The sequence below is a fragment of the Microcebus murinus genome, unplaced genomic scaffold (genome assembly GCF_040939455.1).
Source record: "Microcebus murinus isolate Inina unplaced genomic scaffold, M.murinus_Inina_mat1.0 scaf004_hap2_Mmur4.0, whole genome shotgun sequence".
Lineage (NCBI taxonomy): Eukaryota > Metazoa > Chordata > Mammalia > Primates > Cheirogaleidae > Microcebus > Microcebus murinus.
Window position 1 is genome coordinate 688,883 of NW_027438950.1, and position 25,315 is coordinate 714,197.

The window sequence follows — 25,315 nt, forward strand, 5'->3', positions numbered from 1 at the left end:
CAGAGATTCTTGACTATCTTTAAGAAAAGGGGAAAAAAAAGCAGTTGAGATGAACAGATTAGGTACAGAAATCAAAGGAGAAAAATTCAAGTTTGCAAAGTCTGAACATGACATTCCGAGAGGAAAAGTGAATACAGCCCCTGACCTGGGACACATTCACCTGAGAACCAGCCATTTCTTAGTCTGCTTCCTTCTCTGAAATTCCTTCTGTGTTAAGATTATCTGGAAAATTCACCCTTGCATCCTGAGAGTATGCATCTAAAGGTGTCAGCACAACCCTTCCCCCTGATACTTCCACACCCAGAGCAAAAAGACCATGAAGTGCAGAAAAAATTGACACTGCCTTGTCCTTTATTACAAGAGAGAGTAAGGAGCGTCAAACTCCTACATAAATATCAAAATTTGAGTCTTTTCTTTCCTACTCTCAGCTCCCCTTCCCTACCACAGTCATCAGCAATTTTTGCACAGGAGTGGATATATGGACCACACAGACCTGTCCTTATAAAACACAAGCAGAGCAGGGCCTGTGGCCTTCCTTTGGAACAATGTGTGAATTCAAGTCTCGTGGATATATCTCAGAGCCCTTGTATTTTCCCCTAGCTGCAACTTAGCACCATGTGGGCACTTCATTAAAATCACATCCATGGTCCCACCTAGACCAATGGACACTCTGTGGGAGAGGGCACAGGTGATGGTGCCTGGAGGGAGAATCTCTTAGAATGTGCCTACAAATCATTTGGTAATCTGGAGCCCACTCTAAGTAATGTGATCCTAGAGCCAAGGAATTCATCCAAGGGGTCCATGAATTGGCTTCCTGAAAAAGTCCCCTGTGAATGCTGACGTTGCTTCTCCTAGACCCACTTATGAGAAGCACTCAACTATAGACAGCAAGAACAGCACATAGAGAGCATCACACCCAACACTCTTATGACAAAAATACTTCTGATCCAAAGTGAAGACCACCAATTGCCATCCTGAAACATGGCATTCTATTAAAAGATTACAGAGGCTAGAGAAAACGGCGGTGTCTGAGTAAGTCTGCATTTCGAAAACAACATGAGCCATGGCTTAATGCTACATTTCCTGGGCATGTAGGATGTGTTCGCAAGTATGTTGCATCAGTGGTCCCCAACCTTATTACAGGTACCTGGGACCATTTTCAAGGAAGACAATTTCCCCCCACACTGGGGAGTTGGAGTATGGTTTGGGGATGATTCAATTACATTGCATTTTTTTTGTGAATTTCAGATTACTACATTGTAACACATAATAAAATAATTCTACAACTCGCCATAACTGGTGGATCACTGTGTTACAGTGCTGGAAAGTTCCAAGTTTGGGAGTTCTCATAATACCCTGGGAGGTGAATACTAAAGTCCCCATAATTTCCAGAATTTAGGTGATGGGCCCACCCTGTTTCTTTTATCTTTCTTTCTTTCTTTCTTTCTCTTTCTTTCTTTCTTTCTTTCTTTCTTTCTTTCTTTCTTTCTTTCTTTCTTTCTTTCTTTCTCTTTCTTTCTTTCTTTCTCTCTCTTTCTCTCCTTCCTTCCTTCCTTCCTTCCTTCCTTCCTTCCTTCCTTCCTTCTCTCTCTCTCTCTCTCTCTCTCTCTCTCTCTTTCTCTCTTTCTTTCTTTCTTTCTCACAGTGCCTTGCTCTGTCACCCAGGCTAGAGTGCTGTGGCATCAGCCTCACTCACAGCAACCTCCAACTCCTGGGATCAAGCGATCCTCCTGACTCAACCTCCTGAGTACCTGGGACCTCAGGCATGCACACCATCCTCAGCTAATTTTCTCTATACACATTTTTCGTTAACCAATTAATTCCTTTATATTCATAGTATAGACGAGGTCACTCTTGCTCATGCTGGTTTTCAACTCTTGACCTTCAGCAATCCATCTGCCTCAGCTTCCCAGAGTGCTGGGATTACAGGCCTGAGCTGCCACACCTGGCCCACCTCGTTCTTTTAACTATCATGATTTTAAAAGAAAAATGTAAGGCCGGGCGTGGTGGCTCACCTAGCACTAGTACTCTGGGAGGCTGAAGCAGGCGGATTGCTCAAGGTCAGGAGTTCGAGACCAGCCTGAGTAAGAGTGAGACCCTGGCTCTACTAAAATAGAAAGAAATTAATTGGTCCACTAAAACTATATAGGAAAAATTGGCCAGGCACGGTGGCCCATGCCTGTAGTGCCAGCAACTAGGGAGGCTGAGGCAGGAGGATAGCTTGAGCCCAGGAGGTAGAGGTTTCTGTGAGCTAGGCTGATGCCATGGCACCCTAGCCTGGGTGACAGAGCAAGACTCTGTTCCAAATAAATAAATAAATAAGAAAGAAAATGGTACAGAATAAAAGCTAAATATAATCAGATGGAACAGATAGACAAAGGAAAAGTGGACTGTAGTTTGCAGGGATTTTTCCATTGTCTTTATATTTACTGTCTTGTAACTTGTGCAGCAACTGCTAAATGCAGAGGAATACACTTAAGGCCTCAAAACAAATAGTCTTTTGTCCTTATCTATCTGAAAGTCTTTGCTTCAAGCCCCCCTGGTGGACCCCAGAAACAAACCATGGAAGATTGCTCTCTGATCCATAAATCTCTCTTTGGTCTAATAAACTCTGTCTTTTTTTTTTTTTTTTTTTTTTTTTTAGACAGAGTCTCGCTCTGTCACCCAGGGCTACAGTGCCGTGGTGTCAGCCTCACTCACAGCAACCTCCAACTCCTGGACTCAAGCGATCCTCCTGCCTCAGCCTCTCAAGTAGTTAGGAGTACAGGCATGTGCCATCACACCTGGCTAGTATATATATATACATATATATATGTGTGTGTGTGTGTGTGTGTGTATACATACATATTTAATTTTCCAGCTAATTTTTTTCTATTTTTAGTAGACACAGGGCCTCACTCTTGCTCAGGCTGGTCTCAAACTCCCCACCTCCAGTGCTTCTCCCTCCTGGGCCTCCCAGAGTGCTGAGATGACAGGCGTGAACCTCTGTGCCCGGCCTCTATCGTGTCTTCAAGGGGTGCCTTAGAGTAATTTTAACACCAGAGGGGAGGGACGGGGACCACAGGGCCTACAGCTCCTCCCATGCATGAACCCCGCACCCCAGTCGAAATCCTTCCCTGTTGACCCTGCCATAGTCCCTGCACAAGCTAGGGGAGACACAGGGCTGCACCTTGGAACCACCCGGAGGAACCCAGCTCTCAGCCGCATGGCCTGAGGGCAAAGCTGGGCTGGTGCATCCTCATGTCTGCAGACTCTGGACCGGCGGGAAACCGGGGACCTGCCCCAGCCAGTTCCAATGAGTTTCAAACCCCCTAAGCACAGCCGCCATGCACACTCACCATTTTCTCACTTCCGTGGTGCCCAGGGATCCTTCCTGCAGATGAATCCACAGGTGAGAGGGCGGCAGAAGCAGAGGGTCACCTGAGTTCTGCAAAGCAAAGAAGAACTGAACACACAGATGACAAACCGGAACTTGGAGGACTCGAAGGAGAAAAAGACCGGGCCAGGTCCCGGAAGTCTCGCCCTCCGACTGCGTGCCTGATTGGACAGTTCCCGCACCAAGATTTCTGATTGGGTAGAGCTCCAGGCCACACCCCTCGGAGCCCTGACTGACATATAATGGGATCCCACCCACTAATGGCGGCAATCAGGGCTTTCTCTCTGGTGCTTCCCGGAGGATGTTCCCATTTAACCTGGTATATACTGTGTTTCCTCGAAAGTCAGCCGACCCCATACAATAAGCACCTGCAGGATGTGTAAGCACAGGCACCATAGACGCCCCACCCCGAAAATCAGCCCTAGTGATGGGTGTGGCTACGCAGCACATCTGCACAACCCATGCGTGTCGCTGGGGGGCGGACAGAGGAAGAGCAGCCCTTCTCATCTGCCCCCTGAAAGCTCTGTGGCTAGACAGGAGACATGGGTTCTAGATGGTTCTAAAGGAAACAGAGTCAGAAGACATTCAGGATGGGATCCGGGGTTTGGAGAGTGAGGAGGATGTTCTAGAAGAAGACGACTTCACTCTATTTGAATCCATGGAGATGGTTGTACCGTGCTTCAAAAAAAACACATACCCTGAAAATAAGCCCTCGGTTGTCTTCTTGAGGGAAAATAAATAAAAGATCCTGTCTGATTTTTGGGGAAACGTGGTAGGTTATATCCATGTTGGACGTGGTGACTCACACATGTCATCCCAGCACCCTGGGAAGCTGAAGCAGGAGGATCGCTCAAGGACAGGAGTTTAAGGGAAGCCTGAGCAAGAGTGAGACCCTGTTTCTACTAAAAAAATAGAAAGAAATTAGTCGGACAAATAAAAATACATACAAAAAAATTAGCCAGGCATAGAGGTGAATGCCTGTACTCCCAGCTACTCAGGAGGCTGAGGCAGGAGGATCCCTTGAGCCCAGATGTTGGAGGCTGCTGTGAGTGAGGCTGATGCCACAGCACTCTAGCCCAGGCCACAAAGTGAGACTCTGTCTCAGAAAAAAGGAAAAATAAACGTTATCTCCATTTATGAATAACGTATATCATATTCAAAATTGGAAACTGTACAATGACAAACATTTTAACATTTCGGATTTGGTAAAGGTGGTATTATTTTACTGCTTAATGTTTCTGATGCACTTTGGTAGGTGTTGGGGTTTTCTACTGTCCTGATCTGTCTACTTTCATCAACACTACACTGCTTTAAGTACAGAACATTTATTTTCAAGTGTTTTAACTTCTTATGGGAGAAGAAAACCTCATTGTGTGCTTCCCACTGGAATTTTGGCTATACTTATAAGCTTGTTCTTCCATGTGCATTTTGCAAAATCATTGCTAGGTTTTAAAAAGCTGACAGAATCTATTATGAGATCCAATGCCGTGTTGAAGGCACAAAGGACAAAGGACCTCTTTATAGTATTGATTTTGTATCCCTACAAGAACAAGATAGAACTCTCTATGTGTTTAAGTCTTTGTTCATATATTTCAAGAATGCTCTTGTATTTTGTTTATATAGGCTCCACATTTCCCATTCAATTTGTTACTGATTGTATTTTGATTTTTCAAACTCACTTTATAGTATACTCTTCTGTTGCATGCTTACACTGTACTGCCAAACCTGGCAGGAATTGCTGCGTGGAAACCTACATATTCCTTCCACTTTAATACAAGGGGTGAGATGCAGCCAGTTCCCTCAGGCCCTCTTTGGAGTGGAATCTCCCAGCATGCTCACCAGATCAACACCCTCAACCACAGTGAACATCAGCAACCCCACAAGACACAGGAAATGAGCAGGAAGGGATGCATCAAGGTCTGGGACTTCAACCCCCTGGCAATAAGAGTCTTGTCTTTCAGCTTGACTGTCTGAATAAAGATAATTATACCCGTTTCTATAATTGCTATCTGCTGGTGGCACTCTGGTGGTGAGACAGGAAGCCAGTACTTTGCCCATTTGAGACTTGGCAGGTCAGACCTCATGCTTCAAGGCAGAACTGACATCCTCAGCTGCTGCCTGCTATGCCCTGGCCATCAGCCTGAGTTCCAAAGTCTGCTCCTCATGCTGTAATGTCACAAACATGAACAAGCAGACACTACTGAGGCCCAGGGTTAGTGCTGGGAGGCAGGGGGGTTTATGGGCCACTGGGTTGGCAGGGATGCCTAGCAACAAGGTTTCTTGAGGCATCCAACAATACTCACCACCAACTACCACCATACCACCCTGGATGTGACCAATCTGATCTGATTTGAAAGCTAATCAGGGTCAGGACAGATTAGTACTTGGATGGGAGACCGCCTGGGAATACCAGGTGCTGTAGGCTTTTGCCACTTTTCTGTAGCATGCCTTGAAGAGTTGGGTGATGTAGGGGAGGATGGGGCTGATGTAGGGGAGGGTTGGAAGGCCAATCCAGCCTATGAGGTTGCCACAGCTCCCATCCCCATCCACTAACACATATCATAAACACTATCTCTAACCCTAAACCTAAACCCTAATAACACTTATGTAACCCGAACACATAGCCCTAAACTGTAACCCTAAGCCCTAAACCCTAACACTAACCACTAATACCTATGCGAACCCTAAACCTTAACCAGTAACCTTTAACACTAAACACTACCCCCTACCCTAACCTAAACAATAACCCCTAAACCTAACACTCAACCCTATCCTCTAATCTGAACCTAAACAATAACCCCTAACCCTGACACTCAACCCTAACGCCTACCCTAACTCTAAACCCTACACTAAGCCTAAACCCTAACACAAGATATTTTTACATTTGTGACATCTTCAATTTTTCTCATCAATATCTTTTACAACGTAAACCTATTTTAACTCCTTTGTTAAATTTATTGCTAAAAAAGTCATTGTTTTGTGCTAATATAAATGAGGTTGTTTTATTCCTTATTCTATTTGATAGTTTGTTCTTAGTGTATTGAAACACTGATATTTTCATGTTCATTTAATACTCTGCAGATTTACTGAGTGTGTGTTTTAATTCAACAGGTTTTTGGCCTACTATTTATGTTTCTCTTTTATATGACATCATGTATTTTATAACTGACTTTTTAAATTTTCTTTTCTTTTTGGATACATTTTAAAAAATTTTCTTGCCTAATAGTTCTGCCTAGGATTTCCAATACTATGTTAAATGGAAGCATTGAATATGGTCATAATATACGTTTTCATTGGTGTTGTGTATTTAAAGGAGCAAACACTTCTTCCAGTTTTAATAAGCTAGTTTAAGTAGGTAAAGATTTTCCCTTCTTGGGTTCCCAGGAAGATGGGAATTTCTCTGGATTTTGAGATAAAAGGGGTTGTCGCTGGGTCACAAGTGTGCTGATGGGTATGTAGTGAGGACTGCCTTTAGTATGGGCCTGTTAGCAGAAGCTAGGGTAGTTGTGAATCCTGTCTTATTCATGGGCAGACTGGATTTCCTTCATGGCTTTGATCTTTAGGGCAGGCACTTACAGTTGGGTCTTCATAGGCTGGGCCTGATGCCAGGTTTATGGGTGAGTGTGGCTCCCACTGAATATCTGGGATACTTTCCTCAGGTCACTGTGTGGGTTCCTAAGTGGGCAGCACTGGTCGTGAACTGTGGCTAAGACAGGTGGAACTGAGTGACAGAAGGGCTTCAGAGATCACAGTGAATGCAAAGGGCTCTGGTCCTGTCTCCATGGCTACTCAGGGGGCACTTGAGTTGATCCCCCATCTTTGCCTTTTTGAATTGTGTTGCTATAAACATTCAAGTGAAGGTGTCTTTTTTTATGGAATATTTTTTTTTCCTTTGGGAAGAAGCCCAGTAATGAAATTGCTGGATTCAATTGTAGTACTACTTGTATCTCTTTGAGGTATCTTCATAATGCTTTCCACAGAGGTTGTATTAGTTTACAGTCCCATCGGCAGTGTATGGGTGTTTCTGTCTCTCCCCAACGAAGCCAACATTTATTGTTTGAGGACTTTTGATAAAGGCCATTCTCACTGGAGAGAAGTGATATCTCATTATGGTTTTTCTTTGCATTTCCCTGATAATTAGAGATGTTGAGCATTTTTTCATATGTTTCCTGGCCATTAGTTTCTCTTCTATTGAAAAGTTTCTGTTCATGTTCTTTGCCCACTTTTTCATAGGGTTGATTTTTTTCTTGCTGATTTTCCTGAGTTATATAGATTATAGTTATCAGCCCTTTATTGGATGTATAGCATGTCAATATCTTTCTCCCATTCTATAGCTTGTCTGTTTTCTCTCGCGGTAGTTTCCATGGCTCTGTAGAAGCTTCTTTAATTTGATCCTGTCCCATTTCTTTATTTTTCTTGTTGCTGTGATTGCTTTGGGGGTCTTCTTCATAAAGTCTTTGCCCAGACCAAGGTCTATAACAGTTTTTCCAACATTTTCTTCTAGAATTCTTATAATTACGCACCTTAGGTTTAAATCTGTTGTGCACCATCAGTTCACTTTTGTGAGAGGTGAAAGGTGCAGATCCTGTTTCAGTCTTCTACATGTTGCCATCTAGTTTTCCCAGCACCATTTATTGCATAAAGATTCTTTTCCCCAGTGTATGTTTTTGTCTGCTTTGTCAAAGTGTAGATGGCTATATGAGGATGGTTTTATACCTGGGTTCTCATTTTGCTCCATCAATCTATGTCTCTGTTCTAGTGCCGGCTCCATGTTGTTTTAGCCAGTATAGTCTTGTGATATAGCTTGAAGTCTGGCAAATTGATGCCTCCCAATTTGTTCTTTTTACTTAAGATTGGTTTTGCTATACAGGGTCTTCTCTTTTTCCATATGAAGCATAGAATTAAGTTTTCTAGGTTTCTGAAAAATGATGTTGGTATTTTAATAGTGATTTCATTGAATCTGTAGATCACTTTGGGTAGTACAGACATTTTAACAATGTTGATTCTGCCAACCCATATATATATACATATATAATGAGTGAGATGTGCACCATCTGGGGGATGGTCATGATGGAGACTCAGACTTTTAGGGGGAGGGGGGAAATGGGCATTAATTGAAACCTTAAAATCTGTACCCCCATAATATGCCAAAATAAAAAAAAAATAGAAAATGTAAAAAAAAAAAAAAGAAAAAAAAGATTTGATAGAGGATCAATAAGAAAACAGATAATGAGAAAAACATTATAGACCATTTAGATGTAAAAGACATTTTCAGAGCTCTTCAGTCCACAGAGGCAGAATACACAATAGTTTCAATCATACATGGCAAATGCTATTAGGACACTTAAGTCTTATCAAATTGAAGACGACTAAAAATATACAACATATATTTTGTGACAAAAATAAAGTGGAACTAGAAATCAAAAGCAAAACATAAACTGGCTAATAGAAAAATATGTCAAAATTAAATACACTCTTCAAGGTATTCATGCTCAATGGTCAGATAATTTAAAATTGTTAAGATGTCAATACTATCCACAGTAATATACAAATTTAATGCAATGTCTATAATATTCCATTAATACTTGTTTTGGAGGTATATAAAAATAAATTCTAAAGTGTGTTGGAACAATAAATACTGAGACGGTTTTAGAAAATACAAACACAGACATTGCACTTCTTGATTTGAAAACAAATCTATAGGAATAAAAGCAACATGGTCCCGGCACAAAAACAAATAATGAGATGAAAGAACACAGTGGAGAACCCTAAAATAAACCTTTGTGTCCATGATCAAATTACATTCCTCAAGATTATAATATGGAATGTACTAAGTAAAATTAAATTAATACACTGTGAATTTACTCATACCTTCAGGTAATTTTATGAGCACCATTAAGTTTTATAACAATCCTTGTTGTAATTGCAGATCAGGTCATATAAACAATATTAAACGAGCTTTGAAATAATAATATAGTAGGCCTAGCATGGGTAACAAGCATGTAAGAACAGGGGATTGTATAGGCAGGTTTCGATTCAGAAGCTTTACGATTTTAAACAATTAATTTAATATAAAGGAAACAAAATATTTTCTTTCAGAATCTTTGAAGTTTCTAGTTTGCTAGTAAATTTTCAATGCTTTTGAAATTACCCATTTTGTCTAATATTTCTTCTTTTCTGTTCCAAATAAGTACACATCCACAGTCATACAAACATAATTACTTACTCTGTAAATATACTACAACTATAGTTCAACTTAACTGTGATGTATTTGTATATTTGATTCAATGTAAATAAAAATTATGCTTATTTCTGTTTCACTGGACAGGCAGGTTGCATGTTGAAAGAAAAATGTAGGATAAAATGTAACAACTAGTCATTCCATGTTCAGGAATGTATGGCTTTTCATTAAGTGCAAAATCTTTATTATAAGCATTACAGCAACAAGATAATTATAAATATAATAAAAAAAGCTTTGGGAACAATATTCTTCAAAGTAGAGCAACTAATAAAAAGGATCACAAATGATGTCTTTGTACTGTGTAACCCAAAAGTACATTTTTACAATCCATTACCTCCAACTTTGAGTAACACGGGATAGATTAATGTTGGTGCAAAATAACACTTCATTCTATCTACAACATGTTTGACACATTAAAAATATTTTTAATTTAATGAAACATATTAAGTTCACATGCAATCTAAAAACATTCCAAATTTCATTCTATTTTATTATAGGAATGTGCAATATTAAAACAAGTTATTTTTCATATTGTAATTTTTTCATTCTGATTATAATGAGGAGAATATTAGTCTGTATACCTACATCATACATCACTTAAAATACTGTTTGTTATAAGAAAACTCCATAGTACCTCTCAATATAGTAAATCTTACATTTCAGTGTTTTTAATTTTTCATAGAAAAGTACATGAATAATGCCTACTAATACAGAAAGACCTCTAATAAATGTGATGTAGCTATCATTAACCACACACATTCACATGCACGCTAAGAATGAAAGCATACCATCGATTGTATTTAAAGTTGAATAATATCAGTATTTGCTTGTCACAAATAGCAAAACAAAATTATACTTTATTACAATTTCACCCCACACTGACAAGAAAGTATATTTTACATGTAATTATAACTCTCAGAAAATCTCTCTCGTATTAAAGCTAACATACAAATAAATCAACTAACTATTTTAACTGGGTAGTTCTTTTTAATGAACAACCTGGTTTAAAGAAATGTGTGAATGTGTTAGTGCATTAGTGTATTGCACTGCGAGTCATCGGATATATGTTTATACTTGATTCTTGATTAATTGCATTCTGAAATCTATTAAAGTAGTTTTAAGTATCAACTGTTTTTGTGTTCTCTAAGGTATATCTTTTGCATAAATATTTTTTCACGTTCATTATATTTGTAAGGTTTCTATTCTTTAATATTTTTCTGATGTTGAGCAATATTTGAGAATACATTGGAGCATTTCTTTCAGTGTAAGTTCTCCCATATCCGGTAAGATCTGTTATAACTAAAGGTATTGTCAGCAGTCTACATCATTCTATTTTACTTTAAGTTTCAGTACTGTTGTGCATTTTAGGCTAATACATTGGAAAAGCACTAACATACTTATTACATTTATCTAACTTTTAACTAGTATGATTCCTTTGATGTTGAATAAGATGTGAACAAATATTAAAGACTTTGCCACAAATCTCACATTCGTAAAATTTTTCAGTGATAAGAATTCTTTTATGTAGATTAAGGTGTGAGCACTGGGAAAATGCTTTGCCACATTCCTCACATTTGTATGGTTTCTCTGCTCTATGGATTCATTTATGTAGAGTGAGGCCTTTTAGCTGGATAAAGGCTTTGCCAGATTCTATACTTTTCTAGGGTTTCTCTCCAGTATGAATTCTTTTATGTTGAGTAAGGTGTGTGCACCAAGTAAAGGCTTTGCCACATTCTTCATATTTGTAGGGTTTCTCTCCAGTATGAATCCTTTTATGTCGAGTAAGGTGTGTGCACTGGGTAAAGGCTTTGACACATTCCTCACATTTGTAGGGTTTCTCTCCAGTGTGGATTCTTTTATGTCGAGTAAGGATTGAGGAATGGTTAAAGGCTTTGCCACATTCTTCACATTTGTAGGGTTGCTCTCCAGTATGGATTCTTTTATGTATAGTAAGGTGTGTGCACTGAGTAAAGGCTTTGCCACATTGCTTGCATTTGTATCGTTTCTCTCCCATATGAATTCTTTTATGTAGAGTAAGTTTTGTACACTGGGTGAAGGCTTTACCACATTCTTCACATTTGTAGGGTTTCTCTCCATTATGGATTCTTTTATGTTGAGTAAGGTGTGTGCACCGTGTAAAGGTTTTGCCACATTCTTCACATTTGTAGGGTTTTTCTCCAGTATGTATTCTTTTATGTTGAATAAGGATTGAGGACTGGGAAAAGGCTTTGCCACATTCTTCACATTTGTAGGGTTTCTCTCCATTATGGATTCTTTTATGTTGAGTAAGGTGTGTGCACTGTGTAAAGGTTTTGCCACATTCTTCACATTTGTAGGGTTTTTCTCCAGTATGTATTCTTTTATGTTGAATAAGGATTGAGGACTGGCAAAAGGCTTTGCAACATTCTTCACATTTGTAGGGTTTCTCTCCATTATGGATTCTTTTATGTCGAGTAAGGTGTGTGCACCAAGTAAAGGTTTTGCCACATTATTCACATTTGTAGGGTTTTTCTCCAGTATGTATTCTTTTATGTTGAATAAGGATTGAGGACTGGGAAAAGGCTTTGCCACATTCTTCACATTTGTAGGGTTTCTCTCCATTATGGATTCTTTTATGTTGAGTAAGGTGTGTGCACTGTGTAAAGGTTTTGCCACATTCTTCACATTTGTAGGGTTTTTCTCCAGTATGTATTCTTTTATGTTGAATAAGGATTGAGGACTGGGAAAAGGCTTTGCCACATTCTTCACATTTGTAGGGTTTCTCTCCACTATGGATTCTTTTATGTTGAGTAAGGTATGTGCACTGGTTAAAGGCTATGCCACATTCTTCACATTTGTAGGATTTCTCTCCAGAATGGATTCTTTTATGTCGAGTAAGGTGTGTGCACTGGGTAAAGGCTTTGCCACATTCTTCACATTTGTAGACTTTTAAAATGGCTAATGTCCAAAACAAGAGACAGAATAAGTGAGGACAAGAGTGTGCAGGAAATCCATCCCTGTAGACTATTATTGATTATAAATGATTAGTGTCATCATACAGATTTGTTAAAAAATTTAAATAATATAACTGCCTCGTCATTCACCAATTCTACCTATGAGTATACTCATGTAAAATCAGTATCTGAAGAAGATTCTGCACCCCCATGTATACTGCAGCATTATGCACATTAGCCAAGAAAATGGAAACAAACTAAATGCCTGCTTTGTTGAATAAAAAATGACTGTACAAACACACACCATATAATATTACTAAGCCATGAAAATGATAAATATCCTGCCATCACAACAACATGGATGGACATAGAAGGCATTATGCTAAGTAAAATCAGCCATTCTCAGAAAGATAAATACTGCTATGGATAATTTTTTTAAAGTTGAATTTACAAAAATAAAGAGTACAACAGTGGTTTCCAGGGTGTAGAGTAAGGAAAAATGAGGAGATTTTAAGGGTAAAATCTTTTAGTTATAAGATGAATAGATCTTGGAGATCTATTGTATGGCAACATGATTAGAGTTATTAATAATGTTTTATATGCTTAAAATTTTTAAGACCATAGAACTCACTATTAATAAATGTTCTCACTATAATTAAATGATAAATATGTGAGATGATGGATATGTTTATTACCTTAATTATATTGTTTTACCATTCATACACACATCAGATCACTACAGTGGGTACAATAAATTTATGCAGTTATACAAATATTATTTGTGGAGACTTCCACCCATTAAGCACCCCACACACAGAAATATATTCACACACACACACATATGAGTGACACATTTCTGATGCTACTAAATAGGAGGAAATTATGGAACATAAGTTATCAAAGTATTATATATCAATGGGAGTATAAATATATTCAGTTATTTGAAGCACTGAATGAGACAGTGTATTTAAGAATTATATAAGGTGAACAGAGAAAATAAACTATATTATAGTTTGGGTATTTGGGTATAATAAAGTTGAAATTTTACTCTCATTTTATACTAGAAAAAGATTATTTTAAGTCAATAACATTAGATATTTTTACATTTAGGAAGAGGATATGCATTTGTACAAAATTAGTGAATCTGACTTTCTGTAGGATTGCCTCTGAAAACGTAGAATTGGAAATCATGATGCAGAAAATATAAATATCTTTCCCTAGTGTTTCTTGTATTCCAGAAACAAATCCCAACATCTTCACTATTCCCCTTTACACATTTCAGAAATGAGGCATCAAAAGGAACTTAAAACATGGACCTGGACATGGAGGATCACCCTGATAATCCCAGCACTTTGGGAGACCAAGCAAGAAGGAAGCCAGGATCTTGATACCAGCCCTAGCAACATGAGGAGACTCCATTTTTATAAGAAAATAATAATAACAAAATGGTAGCTCATGCCCATAGATCTAGTTACTTGGAAGACAGAGGTTGTAGGATCTCTGGAGCCCATAGGTTTGAGGTTGCAGTGAGCTATGATCAGCCACTGCACTCCAGAAAGGACAGAAAACCGAAATACTGTCAAAGGTGGTTTAATGTCATGGTCTTCAAAATATGCAGATAGTCCCATAACTCCTAAGCAATAGAAATGCTGATAGATAATGTAGTCCCTTATAAGACATGACAACAAGTTTGGCTCTCACTGAATTCTAAGGAAGATCACTGCATGGGTAGAGTTCTTATAGAGTTTAAGAGCTTGGGACAGATGTCCTTCTGTGAGATAAAGAGAAACATACACAGGCTTCTAAAAATCATTTCCAAAAGAGCAGAATATTCAAACCCACTTTTTAATATCTGCCTTCCTCCTTGAGTTTTGGCTCTCTAACATTTGTTAATCTGCTTCACTGAATCTCACCTACCTGGATATTTAGCTGTTGTTTCCTCTTTCTTCATAATCCAGGGCTCTATCCTTTGCTCCAGGCATGTGATCAGCTCTGGCTTTGACTCGGCAAGACCTGTTTCATTAGAGAAATTTCACATGACTCTTGCTGAAGACTTTCCAATTACTAATGCAGTACTATCCTTAGTAGAGAGAACATTAGTGAAGATTTTAGAAAATTCCTTTGCAACATATTACTTTCTCACAGACCCTGTAGAATGATAAAAAATTGATCTAATTTATGACTAGAGCACCAATTCCCACTAGCACCAAATAAATAAGTGTTGGAAATTCTATTCCAAGGTGCAGACAACAATTTTATACCCTGAATTCTAGAGTAACCACTAATCTAGTGTGAAATCCCAACAAAGGGAAAGGTTCAAGATAACATGAGACATCTAATGATTTTATTTTATGCACCAAAATCTTCAAATTTTCTTTAAAAGTATGGATATGAAATTCATGCACATTGCTTTCCACAGACGTTGAACTAGTTTGCAATCCCACCAGCAGTGTAGGAGTGTTCTTCTGTCTCCGCATCCATGCCAGCATTTGCTGTTTGGGGACTTTTTGATTTCATTGAGGACTTTTAAATAAGTAAATATATATACACATACATACGTACATACATATGTTGAGAATGTAGAGAAATTGAAATGCTGCCATGTTATTCTGAATCTTGGATTCTAATATTATACAAAATAGACATACAACAGATCTGAAAATAAAAATACAGAAGGAATAAAATGATTTGCATTTCCCTGATGATCAGAGATGTTGAACATACTGCAATGAGATATCACTTATCTCCAGTAAGAATGACCTTCCAGTAAAAAGTCCCCTAACAATAAATATTGGCATAGATTTGGAGATAGGAACACTCCTATACTGCTAATGGGACTGCAAACTGATTCAGCCTCTGTGGAAAGCAATATGGAGAAACCTCAAAGCGATACAAGTAGATCTACCATTTGATCCAGCAATTCAATTACTGAGCATCTACCCAAAAGATCAAAAGTCATTTTATGAAAAGACACCTGCACTCGAATGTTTATAGCAGCACAATTCACAATTGTGAAGCTATGGAAACAACCCAAGTGCCCATCAATTCATGAATGGATTAATAAAATGAGGTATATGTATACCATGGAATACTACTCAGTTTTAAGAAACAATGATGATATAGCACCTCTCGTATATTCCTGGATACAGCTGGAACCCATTCTACTAAGTGAAGTATCTCAAGAATGGAAAAACCAGCACCACATGTACTCACCAGCAAATTGGTATTAACGGATCAACACTTATGTGGACATATAGGAGTCATTTATCTGGTGTTGGGAGGGTGGGAGGGGGGAGGAGGGGATAGGTATATACAACGACAATGTGTAAGATGTGCAACGTTAGGGGATTGGACATGTTTGAAGGTCTTATTTGAGGGGGGAGGGGGGCATGGGCAATATAAGTGACCTTAACACTTGTATCCCCATAACATGCTAAAATATAAATAAATAAAATAAAATAAAATTTATTCATGTAAAGTAGAAACTTTTAAGAAACTATTAATAAAAAAAGAATGGCCTTAATGTGGAATAGAAATTCTGTATATAAGTGATCCTCACCAAGGGAGACCAGGTTTCCATAGTTCTCTAACATCACATCCCTATACAAATTCCGCTGAGCATTGTCAAGGCATGCCCACTCCTCTGGAGAGAATTCTACAGCCACATCCTGAAATGTCACCATCTCCTGTAAAAAGACACATATTTCCCAAGTGGCCATAGAGAGAGTTATTCACTTGACTACAAGGAAAATGAGTTGTGAGAATTGTTTCTGACACATGAAGTACTGGAATTATCCAATAAGATATTCTCTAGCACATTGATATTCTTGAACGTATTCTCTTATCCGCTGGAATGAGGATCAAAAAAGATGTATGAATCTGTGTGCATATGATTCTTCTATGGATGATAAAGTATTTAATACAAAATTAAGGCCCCTACTACAGTAATATAAATTTTGGGGTGTTATATTTATATCACATCAATGAATTGTGCATATTTCTCACATACAGGGTCATAGAGAGTTAGATGGTATCACATAATTTTTACAAGTACAGTAAAGAACTGGAGATTTTGTTAAAATACAGCTTCTGATTCAGGCGATCTGGGGTGGGGTCTGAATCTCTGCATTTCACATAATATAACTACTGACAACAATGCTTCTTGCCTAAGGAGAGTATTTTGTCAATATCCAGTAAGTGGTAGACTTTGAATATATCTCAGTTCATCTGAACAGAACACAGATAATATCCCTCAGTTTTCAAAGCAAGCTATAAGAAGAAATTAGAGCTTCTAGATTAAATGTGATGGCTCATGCACATCAGAAAGTAAATCTCCACAAGACTCTTAATGATAAACAAAAAAACAATTAACTTTATATTGGATGAATCTGTCAGAAAGCATGTTAAGCAAGTGAATGAAATTAGCATAACTTTAGCAGAATGAATTGGTGTTAGGCATTGTTGCAAAGAGGAGGATACAAAATGACTGCTGGGATGGTAGTGGCCAACAATATGTAACCATGAAGAATCATCAGATTTATCCAAATTTCAGATACAGATACTTCCCATGTTGTATCTTTAATAATGTATGTAAATACTTTAGCATCATATGGAACAAGTCTTTTATTTTATAATTTTTCCATAATTTTCTGGTTATCCTAGGCAATCAATGCTTTCTTCTTTCTGAACTTTCCTAATAATGTATTACGTAGAGATGATGAAGCATCTAGATCAAACTTTGAGAGTACCTGTTTCCCTTCCTCACTCAAATCCAAAGACTCTATCCTATCCCCAATGGGAATCTCAAACATTCATACTATTCTATCTTGACCTCTCACGATGGGAACATTTTTAATATTATATGCCATATATTTCTTAGAAAACATGGTTATTGTAGTAAGAAGCTTGTGTGAGAGAATGTACAGTAGGCTTTGTTATATAGGAAGGAAGGATTTCCTAGAAAACGTTGACTACCATAAGAAGAAATAAAAATATGTAGTTACAAAACTTGTTAGCCATACACATCAGAAGTAAAGAAGTGAAGGTTTACAGGTTCAAAAAATTGACATTCTATATGACTATCTGGAAGAAATAGTGGACACAATGCCAAATCTGGGCCACACTTACCTGATAACCAGCCATTTCTTCTTCTTCTTCTCCTACTCTGAAATTTCTTTTCATGTGAGATTGTGTGGAACAATTAGAATTAAATCTTGAGACTTTCCTTAATGGAGTCAGCACAATTTCTTCCCTTGTTTCCATCACACTCACAAGCAGGAGGAACATGCAATGCAGAAGGGCTACACTCACTTATTCTTGCTCACAGTAAAGAGTCGGCTATGATCAGCCCATTCATGGAGACCAAATGGGAGGTTCTCCTGTCTTTTCTTCCGGTTACCTCCCCCTGCTACAGGTGCCAGGAGTTTCTGCAACAGGAATGGAATTATGGACCATACTGATCTGCCTCTACCAAACCCAAGAGAGCAGAACCTGTGACTTTCTTCAAGAACAAAGGCGAAACTCAATTCACATGAATATATGCAGAAGTCCTAATGCTTGACCCTGGTATCAAATTAGAATTATGTGGGGCACAATTAAAACCACATGGGTGTTCCCACCCAGCCCAACATGCAGGTGATGGTGTTTCTTCAATCTAGCCAGGTTATCCTAATTGAAAGTCTGGGCTGAGAGGTAATTACTTTAAAATTGTCTCTGAAACAGCAATGTGAATGTAAATCATGTGGTACTGTGGGCCTCACTCTAAGAAATGTGGTCTGCTGGTGTGGAAGGGGTACATTCATTGGGTTCTTTGTCAGGTCCCCTTTATGCTGATGTTGCTCAACCTAGATCCATTATTAGTAGCACTCAGGTAGAGACAGCAAGCACAGCATACATACTGCCTTTTGCCCAACACTCATCACAACATACACTTAATACCAAAGTGAAGAGCAGCATAATGCAATGTCAACTGAGCATGTGCTATGTCCTCAGATGTATGTTTTGTTGCACTGTGAAGAAACCTTCACATTGTGTGATATAATCCTTGTTATTCCACAAAAGGTGACTAGTAAACCCCCATTAATTTACAGAAAAATTCAGATGTGGTGCCAGCCTATTCTTCACACACAACTATAATACAACACTACAGAAGATCTAGAAATTTCTTTACACTCACCCCAAAGTTTCCTTTCAAAATCAACTCAAAAGTCCATGTTGATCTCTTACACCACAGCATGTGTCTCCCCTGAGTTTTTGGTACATACTTGGTCCAAAGTATGTCCTCTGTCTTGGGAATTCCAGGTTGAGTCCAGGTCTAGTTTGGAACAAACTTGTGTATTCTTTGCTTTTAAAGGCCTTGGATTCAGATTCATCATTTTACAGACCTTAGATTCTTGGATTCAGAATTCAGATCTGCAGATTTCAGTCCCTTGAGAGGCATAGACTCATTAGCACTCACTGTACATTTCCTCACATTTGGGCAAGAAGAGAAGGCAGAAAGGGAGTTTATGTGTTGCACCCAGTGCGCATTATCTTGTTCCCATTTGTGTCTGAGCCCTACAGTCTCTGACTCCATTTCAGTTCTAAAGATGTGAGATTCATTTAGAGAAATGATAGAACTAGTGATTATTATCCAGTGAGACTGTATTCACAGGAATCTGGTCTAAGTATGCTCTGGGGGGACAGTAGACACCAAAGAGGCCTAGAGAACTTACTGTGTGCAGATATGGGGACAGTGAAGCTCTGTGCTTTGGAGTTGCAGGTTAAGGACTGGAAGCTCAAGATGGAATCTCGTGTTCAAAGCCCTTCTAATTTAGAAGTGGTGGGCACATTTTATGTTTATGTTGCATTTTTAATTCTGGAAAGTGTTCAGGAAATATTAAAAATGAAGACTCTCCAACTAAGAATACCTGTCCACAAAGTTACAAGAGAATTAAAAGTAAACACTTTTATTACTCAATTAAAGCAGAATGTGATGTGTCGCGCCCGCCTCGCCAGCAAGGAAGACGCGGCAACCAGAGTTCTTCTGACAGCGCTTTATTGGGGAATCTGAAGATGACTAAAGCGGAAGACCCCAAGGAGCTCTCGGAGCGGGCTTATATAGGCACTAAGTACATTAGGCAGAATCTGATTGGCTCACGCAAGAGCCCTCATTAGCATACTTGATGAGAGACAGGAAAAACCCCTACACCTGCGCGGTTCACCCTGTTTATCAGTCTTGTGGTATGGGTATGACCAGGAAGTCGGCGCCATCTTGCAATGGCGTTAACACCGCGCCCCACATGATGTGCACAGTGCCAATCCACTGAGACATTTCAGAGGCACACATAAAGCCGGTACTGTACATAACTAAGCAAATCCTAACTTTTACATACATGTTGTCTAGATAAATAATAATTAGCTTTGAAGTAAGAAGAATGAAGACTACACAGCCCTATTTGTCATAAAGAGTGCACCATAAACTTACTTGGTAATTAATGAGACTCTTTTTTAGGTAATTGGTTAAATTCAAATAAAAAACAAGTGTCTCAAGTCAATGCAGGAGGAGATAATTTTGCAACTTAAAGCTAGGTGCTCACTGATGTTAGGATCTCATCTTCATGTGGAAATTGTGGGATAGGGAAATATCTTTGTTGATATTACATTTCAAAGATATGTTTCTCAGTTTCAGAAAAGCATTTCTTAAAACAAAATCTTTTTAAAAATCTTTCAAATGTGTTGCAAATCTTAGGCAGATAGTTAGGATCTCTGTCTCTTCTCAGGACAATGGTGCCCTGTTTTGGTGCTGTTTCCAGCAATTGCTGCACCAGGGAGGTGGAAAAGGCTGCCATTCCATTTTGGTGCTGCTCAACCTTTCATTCTACCCTGAGCCACTTCTACACCTGAAGAAGGAGGGAATGGTTTATCAATCTAGCGTTTCCCCTGCCAAGCCATAATAAGATTTACAAAGTGATCTAGGGTATCCTAGGTGTAATTAGTATGTCATTCACTTTAATCTGCATTGCAGTTCACCCTCCTCATGGGCTTTCTTGGAGGGAGCTCCTATAGTTTGATGAAATTTTCAGGACACCTGTTGATTAATTGATAAGAACCTACACCTCTGAAGATACAAATTCTGATGAAATAAAATTAATGAGCATGTTACAATTTTAAAGTACAAAATAAAAACCACTCAAGAGCTCGTCAACTTATGAGTGGATTATTAATATTTGGTATGTGTTTACAATGAAATATTACTCAATTTTAAGAAATGACAGTGAGCTAGCACTACTTATATTTTCCTGGATTGAGTGAGCCCATTATCCAAAGTGAAGTGACATAAGATCAGAAAAATGGGCTCCACATGTACTTGCCATCAAATTGGTACTGACTGATTAACACTATGGTACTCTAATGGTGGTGGTATTCACCAGGGATTCAGGGCATTGAGGGAAGACCCACATCTGAGGGATGCCTTGATCATCGTTGAGGGTAAGGGCATACCTCTAACACTCACTAGGGAGAGGCAAAGATATAAAATGTCACTATAATTTTTGTATTCTAATATTTTCTTGAAATAAAAAAAAATTATGAAAACCATACATCTTTCCTAAACTTTATAAAAATAACAAATATTGAGTCACAAAGCAAATATAAAGGTCAATCATGTAATGATTGCAAAGTGAATTATGCAAAAATGTCAAGATTATTTAAAAATTATAAATATATCAATAAATTTTGATTTAGTTATCTCATGCCAGGAAGTTAGAGTTAGGGTGACTTTAGGGAAAATTTCAAATTTAGGAAAAATTATACATTAAAAATATAAATTATTATATTGTCCATAATGGCAGCATTAGAAGAATACTACCATTTAATAGATATAATTAGGTAAGGATACCAGGGTTCTTCCATTTAGAGGTCTATGAATTTAAAAAAATGAACAAACTGACACTTTGTACCCTTTGATTTTTCTCTTTCCCCATCCCCCACTCTTTGTGGTGACCACACTTCCCACTATGAAATCAGCTTTCTTTAGATTCCACAGATAAGTGAGATCATACAGTATTTGTCTTTCTGTGCCTGGCTTACTTTACTTAGCATCATGTCCTCCCATTAAACACACGTTGTCACAAATGACAGAATTTCATTCTGTTTGAAGGCTCATTGTGTAAATGCCCCTCATTTTCTTTATCCACTCATGTGCTGGTGGACACTTAAGCTGCTTCTATACCTAGACTACAATGAATATTGTTCTAATGAATATGGAAGGACAGATATATCTTCTACATACTGGTTTTGCTTCAACTGAATATGCTTCTAGAAATGGTAGTGATGGATCATATGGTAATTCAATTTTCATTTTTGTAGAATCTCTATACTATTTCCTACAATGGCTGTGTTGAGAAAATAGGTTTTTATGACTCAGAAGGGAGGAGGGTCATTGGGGTTGAGGGATCAAATATTATCTACTGTGTGAAACCTATATTCATTGAATGAATGATACAATAAATGTCCTGAATCTAACACTATATAATTCATACAATCAAAGAACATACAAAGAAAAAACATGCCTGGTACTCCCTAAATTCATTGATATACAAATAAATTTGGCTGTCCTAATTTATATTCACAACAACAATATGAAGTGTTTCCTTTTCTCCACACCCTCACCAGCACTTAGCATTCATCTTATTGAGAATAGACATTCTCACAGGTGTGAGGTAATAGCTCATTGTGGCTTATCTTTCATTTCCATGATGATTAGATAGGTTGAGCATTTTGACATATATCTGTTGAACATTCATTTCTCTCTTTTGAAAAATGTCAATTCCTTTAATCATATCTTTCCCAAAGTATGCCTAGATAAAATCATCACACTGTGTCTGACATATACATACACAATTATTTGTCAATTAAAAACAAAAATATAGGAAAATAAATAACAATGACCAAATAAGATGATTGCACGGGAATAAGAAACGATATTTGATATAGTACACAAATAAGCCACTTTCCTAATATATTTATTGGGGTAAAAATACAGAAATGAATAAAAGGAGAAAATCACGAATTTTCATGTCAATCTTCAAGACACGATCATTTCTTTTTGTCTATTATCTGTTCCTCAAAATATCTGGCTTTATAGTTAAATGCATATGAATATGTCTCTCTACTTATGGTAAATCCCACCATTTCAATGTATATGTTTCCTTGTTTTAGATTTGGATTTTCAGTGTATAGTTAAATATGTCATATTCCCTATTTCCTGGGAACTCTCCTGGGGGTTTCAAACACATCCCCGTTTGCCAGATTGTAGATGAGATGGTTGAGCATTGGCATTAGGATGGTGTAGATGACAGAGACCAATTCTCCTGCTCAAGGAGATGAGACTTTTGTAGAAGGGACTTGGTAATGGAAGCCATATAGAATAGAGACTCCAGGGCCATTTGAGAGAAGTAAGTAGCCAGGGTTTCCATGTGACCCAGGCTTGAGACTGTCAACAGTCAAGAAGACAGGATGAATACATAGGAGACCATAATAGCTAAGATAGGAGGGAAGAGAAAAATAACACCATGGATAAAAAGAACCTTATATAGAGGGAAGTGTCAGAAGAGACTAGTTTAAATACAGCTGGGATCTCAGAAACAAAACAATGACCTTCTCTGGAAGTGAAGTTATGGACAGTCAGAGGGCAGAGCACTTGGATGAAGGCATTGAGCACTGCGCTTAGCCAAGATGGAAGCACCAGGAGAACACAGAGAACACGGGGAATGTGGATGGGGTAGCGCACTGGGGGACAGATGGCCAGGTAGCAGTCCTAAGTGAGGACGGCCAGCATCTGACACTCTGCTACCAACAGGGTGATGAGGAGGAAGAGATGAATGCCGCAGTCAGTGAGAGATATGTGATAATCCCTAGAGAGAAAGTTGAGGGCCATATGAGGAATAAACATGGACATACAGAACTGGCAAATGAGGGATGGCTTGCTCATCAGAAAATATATAGGGCAGTGGAAAGGTGGGTAGGGCTGAATGAGGAGGATGACTGTGGTGTTTCCAGAAAAGACCAGGAATTCCAGCATGATGAGGACTAAAAGAAGCCAGGGATCCTGGAATCTGCAAAATAAGCCTAAAGAATGACACAACCTTTGATGTCTGGTTGTTCAGCCTTGCTTGTTCCTTATTTGTTAACTTTCAAGACAGATTGAAAGAGATATATTCACAATCTGTACATAATTATTCTAAATTAAATCACAAGGCACTTTCCAACACTTCCAATTCATTTTTGCCCTACCCTTCTTCTTTTAGTTTCAGTAAATAATTACATTTGCATTTCACCAGGATTTACTAAGGAATCATAAAAGAGTTCTAGATTATGACACTTGACACATTGGAGGAGAGAGCATAATCACTGTTGCATTTGAACATGTACTTTTGAAATATTTTTTTCCTTAATTAAAGTTCTAGAAATTGAAATCCTCTCATAATTACAGTAAACATTTTTAAGAACTAAATAGAATAAAAAATGCAGTGTTTTAGTTACACTAGACACTTTTCAAGAGCTAAATACCAACATGTGGTTAAAGGCTACATCTGATACTACAGCACCAATACCGAACATTTTCAATATTGAAGAATATCTCTTAGATGGCAAGCAGAAACGAGCCTGAGGAAGAGAAAATATTGGCCTATACATAAGACAAACCCATAAGGCAGCCAAACAAGTTTAGCCAAAAAATGATCTACACTAAGAGTGCACATGGTAACAGAAGAGCAAAATCTACATTTATCCATTCAGGTCATAATTCCAACTGCACTGGAGAATTGGATGGAAACAAAAGACAGAAGGCTTCCAGGCTCCCTGAGCTTTCATTCTGTTTGTGGTGATTGACACAAATATATAATGTCAGGTAAATGTAGCTGTAATGGAGAGGAGTAAAGCAGGATTAGTGGACGGAGAGTTGATGGTGGGGTGGGGTGTGGGTGATGTTCCCCTAGGGAGATCCATTTCAGCAGGGGCTTGGATGAAGGTAGTGAGGTCACTGTGGGAGGATATGTGGGAAGAACCTGAGTGTGAGGTTGGTGAGTTTTGGCTCAAGTGGAGTGAGCTGGGTGGAGAGTAGAAGGAAATGAGCAGAGGTCAGTAGAGGACAGGTGTCCCTATACTTTTTATCTCAAACTCCTACAAGTAAAAAATTTGGGGGCATGCACCCCTAATTCATGTATATAGAGAGCCTTTATTTACTATTATCAGTATATTAGCAAAGCATCATCACTGCATTTGAGGATAAAAGTAAACATTAATACAAGTTCTAATATTCTCTCACTTTACTCCAATGTATCATTTGCCTAAGGGACATTAAGTGAGTGATTGTGCTTCCTTATAAAGTCTTGAAGTTTCCAGAGGGATTAATTAAATTGGTTGAATGCACCAAATTTTTGCTATTCAGCATATAAAAAAGCTTCTTCAGAGCAGAAAGCCCCTGTAAGCAGTGCAAAAAAGTCCATAAACAATCCATCTCTAAATAAGCTCTATAGCATGGTGATAAGTATCACTTTTTGGCAAATCTAGCTCCTCTACTTGCTGTATAACTTTGAACAAGTTCTTTATGCTTACTGACTCTCACTTTCCTCATTTGTAAAATGGGAATTGGACTTAATTTTTGCCTGAATTTAGTGACTGAGGGTTCCTACAGAAAACCAGGTAAGTTATAAGTAAAGAATACAAAATACATTTTATCTATGTAGTCAGTCTTCTATGGGCTATAGTTAATTAGGCACAGAG

At 38.2% G+C, this 25,315-nt stretch overlaps 1 protein-coding gene across 1 annotated transcript; it reads right to left on the minus strand.

Annotated features, from left to right (window-relative positions):
• Nucleotides 1-11,277: 11,277 nt before the first annotated feature.
• On the minus strand, nucleotides 11,278-21,011 carry LOC142866375 (uncharacterized). Its single transcript, XM_075999747.1, is given in 2 exon segments — nucleotides 11,278-12,554; nucleotides 20,990-21,011. Coding segments are annotated over 2 exon segments (1,299 nt in total).
• Between the last annotated feature and the right edge of the window lie 4,304 nt (nucleotides 21,012-25,315).